Source organism: Ixodes scapularis, unplaced genomic scaffold, assembly GCF_016920785.2.
Source record: "Ixodes scapularis isolate PalLabHiFi unplaced genomic scaffold, ASM1692078v2 PGA_scaffold11__112_contigs__length_91849675, whole genome shotgun sequence".
In the NCBI taxonomy this organism is placed as follows: domain Eukaryota; kingdom Metazoa; phylum Arthropoda; class Arachnida; order Ixodida; family Ixodidae; genus Ixodes; species Ixodes scapularis.
In genome coordinates, this window is record NW_024609837.1 from 52,509,960 (window position 1) to 52,519,741 (window position 9,782).

Here is a 9,782-nt window from a genome sequence, read left to right on the forward strand (position 1 = left end):
TAGCCGGCTAAGTCGGACGCAGTTCAAGACTTATGGAGCCAAAAATTAAAAATGTGCTGATTACACGAGAAAAAAAAAGTCAAAATATTGATACCTGTTGTGGAGTACGCGAGTAAATACGGTATAGTCGGTGACAGGTCAAGAACGAAGTGGAAGCTGCTCCCACCCCTTTCCACTTCAGCGGAGCGAACAGTGGAGAGGAGCTCACCTCTCGCGCGGTCGCTCTGCCGAAGTGGAAAGAGGTGGGAGGAGCTTCCACTTCGTTCTTGACCTGTCACCTACTATAGTCGGGCATCCTAGGCATTAGGTGCTGCCGGTGCCGCTCCCCTCAACACCATATTGTATTGCCATGGGACCTCGCCACGACGGCTGCAGAAGTACTTCATGTACTTCTCACGGACACTTTTGGCAACTGTCGCATGCGTGTTAAAGCTGACACGCCCCACATCCGAGAGAGCAGTGCCGTCAGCACTCTCAACCCGCCAGCGGCCGTTGGTGATCTGGCCCGGGTGACCTTCCTTGTCAGTGTCAACGTACCCAGTAGGGCAGTAGAGGCGCTCCCCCCACTCACTCTCGTCCGATGCCCTGAGATAGTTGTGGAGGCTGACACATGCCCAGACAACGGCCTCCAAGGTCTTCGCGGACACCTGGATTGGTTGTCTGAATATGCGCCAACGCGCCACAAGTATCCCAAAGGTATTCTCAATGACGCGCCTTGCTCGAGAGAGCCTGTAGTTAAACACTTTCTGTGGTAACTTCAGGCCCTTACGAGGAAAGGGGCGCATCAGATTTGTGAGCAGGGGAAACGCCTCGTCCCCCACAAACACAAATGGGAGCTTCGTCCTTGTGTCGGGCAGGTGCGCTGGCGGAGGCAGGCCTGCTGTGTCCGACAGGATCCGCTCGCCCATCTCGGAGTTGCGGAACACACCGCCATCGCTGTACCGCCCAGGCTGCCCGACGTCCACCAGGGTGAACTTGTAGCTCGCATCGCAGCAGGCCATCAGCACAATGCTGTGAAAGCCTTTGTAATTGAACGTGTCGGAGCCTGCACCTGGTAGAGCCTCAATTGCCACGTGCTTTCCATCCAGGGCGCCGATACAGTTCGGGAAGTTCCACTGAGTGCTGAAGCCTGCTGCGATGCGCTCCCACTGGGCAGTATTGGGTACCTAGAAAAACGGGAGTCCACAATAAATTAAATGGCATCAGCAGCTAATGATTAAGTTTTTAAAAGCTTCAAGTTGTGGAACTGTATGACTGCATATTTTTTGGAGCTTGGCTTTTCTGCTAGCTGTTGTTTAAACACTTGAAGAGCATAGGGCCGGCTATCAAGATCAAACAAGTGGGTTCCTCTGAAATTTTCATAGTCAACCATTTGTATAAAAGCTGCAGCACATATTAAACATGCCCTCTGAATGTATCTGTAACCATGTTGCCACAATATTATTCTGGTGTGAATTGATGAAGAGCTCGCATCCCCATCAATGGTTGCTGCTCTTCTAACAAGGGTATGATGTAACCTAATTCGGGACTGGAGCATGAAAGAGAAAAAACTTATACATGGAAGAGGGTGAATGAAAGGGAAGACAAAACTCGGCTAAATTAAGTGGTACTGAACTTGAGAAAAATTTAGACATTTATGTTTCTTTGTAATGCGAAATTAGAGCGCAACTCTTAAGGTGTTCCGATTTGAATAGGTATTTTTTTTCTATCTGTAAATAATGCATAAGTACACACCACTTATTCAAAATAGGTAATTGCGTGCCCTCTATAACACCTCCGTACCCCTCTGCCCTCCTCCCCCTCAGTACCCTCCCCCCCTCCTCCATATCGTCTTCTTTCCTCTGCACCCTCCTCCTCCTCCCTCCCTCCTCTGAATAATATAGAATATTATACTTTTTCTTCCTCCTCCTCCGGTTATGCTGACGCCGACGGTGATGGCGACGCCACGAAATGCGGGAATGGGCGCCTAAGAACTGCGCTCTAAAAACACTTAAGTTGTCTTTCTTTTGCCCCAGGACCACGAATATCTAAATTATTTTTCAATCTAGAGGGTCTCACTATCTGCCTAATAAGCAGCTATGTGCCCAGCGAGAGCACCAATACATCTCAGTATCTTTATTCTGAAATACTTTTTTGAGCATTTCTGCCCAGCCCTGCTGGTGGGAACCGAGACCACAGTCGAGGCTATGGGGCTGTAACTTCAGGATCGTTGGGGACTTGACAAATGTGCGAGTCATAGCCCATTAAACTGTGGGACGAGGGACAGCCCATGGCTTCGACAGATTTCAAAATTATTTGCCGGCCCTTTCTTAAGGGTGAGGAGGATGTAGGACTCAAATGTACATGACAGGCGACGGGTTCAGACTTTTGGCTTCTTTGGAATTTGACTGAAATAACAACTGTCCCCTATTGTGTACACAATGTGCATATAATTCGTAAAGTGAAATAAATAGTATTCTATTACAAAACCTCTCCCTAAAGCCACCTTCTTCGTGCACCACCTGCCAAGCTTCCACCTCAAGGAACAAGACAACATGCAAAATCAGTTGGACGAAGCAGTCCACCATGGAGCGCCACCTCCCGAACAAAGCTGTGCCACAGCTCTGATCGCTTCGCATGAAATTTCTGTTCAACATTTGTGCGTTGCTGTGGAGTGTGTAAACGCCAGAGGAATGTGAAATGTAGAGACATTCAAATATTTTCAAGCAAAATTCGCCTTCAAGGGGGTGATCAACACCCGACTGACGAAGTATATCGAAAGGCACTCACTCTTGGCAAACACTCAGTTCGGCTTCCGGCCCCACACGTCTACACAGGACGTCCTATGGATTTATAAGGACCTACTGGAGAACCCCCAAAGGGTCAGGCGCTCTGCATCGTCATATTGTAACTGAACGGGGGGCTTTGACAACGTCACACACGCTAGCCTACCTCGAGGGCCTGAACGGTGTGCAGTGCGGCAAAAGAATTTACAACTACATGAGAAGCTTTCTGTGAGGTGACAGGCCACTCTGATGCTCGGCACCATCACGTCCCAGTCAATCACCTTGGCCAAAGAGGGACGCCTTAAGGCGTCGTGCTGTCCCCACTCCTGTTCAACCTGGCCATGCGAGATGTCCCGGCAAAGCTAAACAAGATACCAAGCATCGAACAAGCCACCTATGCTGACGGCGTCACCATCTGCTACAAGACGGGCAGCGATACCGAAGTCGAGGAATGGCTGCAAAGGGCAGTGAATGCAGTCGCGGCGTATGTGAAGAACAGGAGGCTCGAGAGCGCTCCGGAGAAATCGAAGCTGCTTGTGTTCCGCAATCCCTGGAAAAGATCCATTAGGATCATCAACATCAAACTCGACAACCAACCGATACCAAAGCCTAGCATGGTCCAGATCCTAGAGCAGAATATTTCCCAGGGCAGAGGTACCTAACATGTCGTGTGGACACAGGGCTACATAAGACGCAGGGGGAACGAGGCGGCTTACGCCACGGCCCAATGTTTACTTCCCAAACGGGCCTTCCCCTCCCGCTGCGACGATGCTGACGACGAAGCATCATACTCCGAACGACTAAATGCCGCACGACTCGCCAGGTGGCGATTCCCTCTTCCATATAAGAATCTCTCGAAAGAAGAACACGTTATACGAAGACTGTAAACGAATTCACAACCAGCGCCAGACAGACTCAATGCGTGGTACCCGTCGTCCCTCCCGTCTCCCGCATGCACACACTGCGGGTGCGAACGAGCCGAGGCTCATCTCGTCGTGTGGGCCTGTCAGAAGATCCGAGGCCTAGTGCCATTCGCGAATCCGAAGACGGAACAATGGGAGGCCGCGTTACGCAGCAAGGACCTCAACCAACAGCTACTGCTGCAACGAGAGTGGCGATAGCGTCCAAGGCCGGTGGAGCCCCCGAATAGGGCAGCTACCCATCGTTTCCCTTTTTTCTATATTCTTATTGGATTCAATAAGGGAGGTTTTTAACAACAACAACAACCACACTCGTCTAAAACTTGAGTGCACAAATCGTCTCTTGGGAATGTTTACTGCACAACTAGGCTGGTGCACCATGGACGTAATGGGGCACAAAGAAAACAGATATTTTGGTGCTAGCACCGATCTATGCATGAGCATATAGAAAAAAAAAGGAAATATGCCAAGAGCATAATTATACTGTGATCCGTAAGATTTTGATGCCGCCATGCAAATAGCTAGCTTTTATGGAGGGACGCCATTGTAGTGACTCTCGTGTCTTCTATCTGTCACATGACGGGTTATCACTAACCTCTGGACCGGGCTTGTACGCTAAGGTCAAGGGTCCATTCAGCTCTCCCATTTCACATTGACGCAAGCATTTGATTGCAGCTGAATAGCGGTGGCTAGCCATGCCACGGGCAAGATGCCTGGAAGATGGGGGCCCCAGTGAAATTATGGAATGGTACAGTTGTCACAAAAACTGTGTGAAACAATCTTGACCTGTGCAGATTTCTTAAAAGGGCCTGTTCATAACATGATGAATCTGATGTTTATACTGTGTCGACCAATACTGCACAAGTGCGATAAAAGTGCTAACCCAACGCAGCTCTAACAAAATGAATTTGCAATTTACAGCATCCCTATTGATATTGTGTCGGCACGAAGCCAAGACACGGTGGGCAATTAAGCGGTGGCCAGCAGAATCTAACTACCTCTTCCTACACCTATAGAAAAAGTGGGTATATCCTGTCACATGATTGAGTAGTTAGAACGGTAACTGCTCTATACTCTGCTGCACTAACAATGTGCAGTGCGGCCAGAGTTAAGGTGCTCTTGCGCCACCCAGAAGGGTAAACACCACTCTGCACGGTGACTCTGCAGCGTGCAGATCTAAACTGACAGTTTCTGCTCACATGAGGAAGAGAGAGGCGAAGTTTATCCTCTTCATTAACTTACAAATGTTGTGGCTTTGGCGGCACAGCACGCTGGAGAGACAGAGTGCAGGATAGCGCTTGCCCGCCATAGCTAAGCGCTCCAGTGGCAGTGTGCACTTACATTGTATGTCGCTTTGCTGTGAACCTGCATTTTACTTCTTTATTTTTGCTTTTGCCGAGCATCTACATTTTACGTCACATTGTGGCTAGTGAAGATGGCGGACGTGTTCAGTTTTCAAACTGGAACAATCTGATGTGACGAGATGTTTCATAATGTAAATTGAATAAAAGATTGTTGCACAAAAGTATGCGTGGTTTCCAGCAGAGCTTTTGACATTGAGGGCAAGGCAGGTGGTGAAACTGTTGGTTAAAAATGTTATACAGTGGCATACATTTTGTTTGTTCACTCAAAACCACAGATTTAGAAAATAGAAATGTCTTTTGGCAGCAAAGTTTTTCTACCTTAAAAGAGGTGAAAATGGGGTACCTACAGGGCGATAGAGGGGTTCCAATACTCCACGCAGGGCCTCGCAGGTCTCTTGGATGATCTCACTTGCGGTAGACCGCCCTATCCGAAAGGTCATCGCACAGATGGCCTGGGATGCTCCATGAGCAAGGTACCTGAAATGTTAACAAGCAACTGTAGCCTAGACAAATGCAAAATGACTGGTTGCAACTGCAGAGGGAGTGGTTATATTATAAGCATTATACTACATGTCGCAAGTTGTATGTGATGCGGGCAGAGGCATGTGCATGTGGCTTCCGAAAGCACCTAGTATGATCACTCGCTCAAAACTTTCTAACAAATTAACTAAAGTGACGTGAGGCTCCCAGGCATCAAACCTAGGGCCCTTTGCGTAACAGCCAAGTGCATGAGCCACTCGGCCACGCATGCGGCAATATTTAGGTCTCTCTGTTTACTGTACCCCTTTTGAAAGCAATGTCTGCTGTGCTTTCAAACACCATTGTTTCGTTTCATGTTCGCTAAATTGAACCATCGTGAACAAATCCACTACTATTATCTATTAAATTATTAGTCCTTAACAACAGCTGAAATTAAGAAATCAGGATTTTATTCTTCCCTCGGCCAAAGGTGAGGGGACGTTGATTGCACCCCTTGGACGAATAGGTATGGGCATATTTTTGAAATAGTGCTCACGTCTTGTGTGACAGAACTCGTTAGTGGAGCAGTAGCTTTGACATACCTGATTGTCAGGGCCAACCTTTCAGCTGGTGGTATGGGCTCCCTCCAGAAGGTTGTCTCCTTCTGTAGGCTGGGGCCGACCAGCGAGAGGAGGTGATCGAATCTGCAGACCAAGAGGTTTTAGTGCTATTGCAATAACCATGAATGCCTCGAGACCTATAAACCAGGGCATTTCGTAATTGTTGCAAACAAAAATAGGAGGCTCTGCTGTCTTATTTTGGTAAGATGGCGACCCAACAGTTGCTGTGCATTAAAAAGAGAAAGAAAAGTGTCAATTTAAGTGGATGTACACAGCATGAACACGACATCCGTCCTTTTCTGCAATTTTCTAAGACGACACATTCAGGAGCCACAACTTCAAATCCTTTGAATAGTGCTCAGAGTAAGCGCGGTCAGCCACATTATTTGGATGATCAATAACCTTACAATTTTTTTTAAATATATGAAATACAGATTGCTTGTTTGTGCTATTCGCACTATGGTGCAGGCACACAATGTACAGAGTCAATAACCTCACAATTGTTATCTTTCATTACTCTTACTACATACTGTGATCGAATTATGCACTTTGTAAAAAGTAATGCAATTGCTCGAGCAGGACTAGGCAGAGAAAAATCGAGGTTTGCAGGCGCGCTAAACTAAAAGTTTGGTTCTCTGAACTGGTGAAAGTGTGTTAAGTAACATTAGAATGTAAATATTGTCTGGAGACCGCACTCCCAGTTATAACCTTCAAATGTTCTCAATAGGTCTACCTAACACTTACTACTTTTTAAAGATAAAAACCTTGTGCCGTCATCCCAAATTCAACATTTCGCAACTACATCAATGACATGCACTTCTATTGCATAAATAATTTCGTGTTATAGATACGCTCGCGCACTAGTCAGACGGAATTCCTCATTTGACTCATACATGAACACTGCTGAGGTGTTCTGAAACGTAACGCCGTCACTGAGTAACGCCGTCACTGAAATCAAACCGCCGAGTAATTGCCGACGACCTAAAACAGAAGTGCGCGTGATTGTAGGGAAGCCAAAACACAACTCAGTAATGCTATGCGACCAGCAAATCATTTTTGACACCTCTTGCAACTTGCAAGGCAGCTAGTAATCCAGCTGTATTTCTAGCGGTAGCCACAAGGATAGTGCCAAACCCTACAAAATCCGGTGACACCGTGGCAGCAGAAAATTAGCGATGCAAATTCGGCACCCCCATGCACCGCAGAACCCTACATGAAAAACTGGGACAAATCCTTCTTACCAAAGTTTCTTCTACATACTCACCTCTGCCTCGTCATTCTGAAGTACAGAAAGAAGTCTTGCCCGTTGTCCAAACGCATGTCGCGAACTAAATGATGGTATTCACCGAATGTTTCGCGGGAGCGCAGGAGTGATCGAACCCACTCGCGGCCGGGGTGGCGCCGTCGCTGGAGCAAGATCATGGCTGTGGTAGCCCGCACAACCAGGGGCCAGATCGTCTCACTGCCGGCCTGCGCAATGTAGCCCCGCACGCAGTCCAGGAAGAGATTCCTGAGGTTTTCTGTTTGTTGCAACCTCGACAACCCGGGGGGACACGGAAAAGTCGCGACGCTACCGCTGGACGCCGCCATGTTCGTTGTGATCATAGTTGCTTGACTTCATTCGCTCTGCAAGTCGCGGTTTCGATTGGTACGCCGCAAGAGCCAATAGCAAGCTCCTATTGGTTCTTGACTGCGGCGGACGGCGCTTCGACGCAACTGTGTGTACAAGCTCTCCGCAAGCGTACTCCGCATCGGTCCGCAGTCGCGCCAGTCGCGCTTCCGTAGCCGAACGCACCGCAGTCAAACGCAAGTGTCTGAATTGGCCTTAACTGTATATGCTTGCGGAGCAGAGTACCGCAATGGTGCCATTCTGGAGCCAAGCACTGCGGGAAGCCACGGTCGGTTTTTGCAGGGGCACGACGGCGCGGACGCGAGGCGGCGTGCTGCGGCGTGCTGCGACGCGCTGCGGAAGGAAAATAGTGCGGCGTGCGGCGACGAGCCGCGCATGCGCCGTGATCATTGTCCCATCGTTTCCTCTCTCCCTTTCGCAAAAAGTGCACCCGCGTACGCACCCGCGGGTCGCGCGTGAAGTGAAGTCGTCAAGTCGCTGTTGCTGGGACGCAGATAGCGTCGTGAGCCCGCTGTCTGCCCAACTTTTGGAGGACCTTTCCCCTCGAGCGATCGCAAGAAGAGCAAGTGCCGCTGCTGAGCTTCTGACTTTTTTTTTTTTTTTTTTTCAGCAGATAGTTTATTTGATATTATGTAGACGGAACAGTGCTTTACCTTCGTGCGTTTCAATTATATGTAAATTTGAGGAATGTCGAGCACCCCCCCCCCTCCCCCTTTCATGCTAAAATAGTGTTCAACTTTTTTTTTTTTCTTTTTCATTCGAAGTTTTTGCCATTTCACGAATTCGAGGCGCCCGAATTGAGAACTGTTGGAGGCCTGAATTTTCGCATGCTTTCAAGTTGGGCTAAATTTTGAATTAGCTTGAATCGCAAACATTAGGGGCTTGCGAATAATAAATGTTAGACGGTGCTCCGAACTCTGGGAGGTGCCGCAAGGTGCAAATTGCCAAATATAAAAAAGTCTACCGACGTTCCACTTTCATTGCGGATAAGTCTTTGAAAACGCAGTCCAATTCGTTGCAGGGACCAGAATGATGCCGAGATTGACTGTTTTCCTATTGACCAGTATATTCCGCCCCGAGAACAGGGCGATAGAGGTCTGTCTACTTTCAGTGTGTGACACCAACCTACATCCCTCTTTCTCTTCTATTTTGAACATTTTGCTGAACCTATTAAACTGTTCTACTACCACGGACATGGTCCTTGAAGAAATTGCGAACAGGCACAGCACTAACAGTCTCCAAAACGTGTTTATCCACATAACTGCCTGCAGAAATCTTTTGGGTATTGTAAAAGGGCAGACAATATTTAAAAATGATCTCCTTAAAAAGCCAGACGAGGCGGCGTCTCACATCGTTTCTCGCCGTCGGAATCCGGTACAAGCTCTTGCCACTGTCTACGCGATTTGTGCACTTGGTAACACCACAGCCTGTCATTTTCACGGGGCTCTTTCTACGCGCATGCAAAATTTAATGCGGTAACCCTACTAAAAAAAATTGTATGAATTTTTTTCTGATATGTTTATTGGACACCTTTTTCATATCAGAACTTATTATTTCATATCAGTTTCCTATGCCGCATATCAGTTACACGAGGCTAGGTGGCGCTAGGTACCGCACAATTCATGTGCTGCAAAAATATATTTATTTACTCACGCCACCATGTAGATACATTACGCATACCACTAGCATCAGTAATTGAACAAATACATTGAGTACATACACATACACGGCACAACAAACATGAATACAACAAAGCACACCCAATAACTACTTCGGAGCTCTGCTTTTCCGCCTTTTATACAGGTTTTGTAAGTACGAAGTTTTTCAGTGACTACCTTCGCAATAAATAATATTTTCAGCATGTTGGATTTTTTTCAGTAATGCCGTACCTCTGAGAACATTTAGAACTGCTCAGGGGACGAATCTCTTAATAAAAAGTAAACGCTCATGCCGTAATTTTTTGAAAGCCAGTAAATCAAGCCACTCCACTGCGGTTCCAAGCCACATGTTTGCTTTCCCGCGCG

At 47.6% G+C, this 9,782-nt stretch overlaps 1 protein-coding gene across 1 annotated transcript; it reads right to left on the minus strand.

The window, feature by feature from the left end:
- Positions 1-296: 296 nt before the first annotated feature.
- On the minus strand, positions 297-7,448 carry LOC120847891 (protein ALP1-like). Its single transcript, XM_040219826.2, has 4 exons — positions 7,393-7,448; positions 6,111-6,212; positions 5,397-5,526; positions 297-1,166 (listed from the first exon to the last, which is right to left on the minus strand). The coding sequence occupies exons 1-4, from the start codon at positions 7,446-7,448 to the stop codon at positions 297-299; spliced, it is 1,158 nt and encodes a 385-aa protein (XP_040075760.1).
- Positions 7,449-9,782: the final 2,334 nt, after the last annotated feature.

Excerpts from the sequence above, each read along its gene's own strand:
- LOC120847891 (XM_040219826.2), bottom strand. The coding sequence starts at position 7,448 with ATGCGTTTGGACAACGGGCAAGACTTCTTTCTGTACTTCAGAATGACG. Across the intron at positions 5,527-6,110 it reads AGGTTGGCCCTGACAATCAG|GTACCTTGCTCATGGAGCAT; the intron begins GTATGTCAAAGC and ends TTAACATTTCAG. Across the intron at positions 1,167-5,396 it reads TGGAACCCCTCTATCGCCCT|GTACCCAATACTGCCCAGTG; the intron begins GTAGGTACCCCA and ends CCGTTTTTCTAG.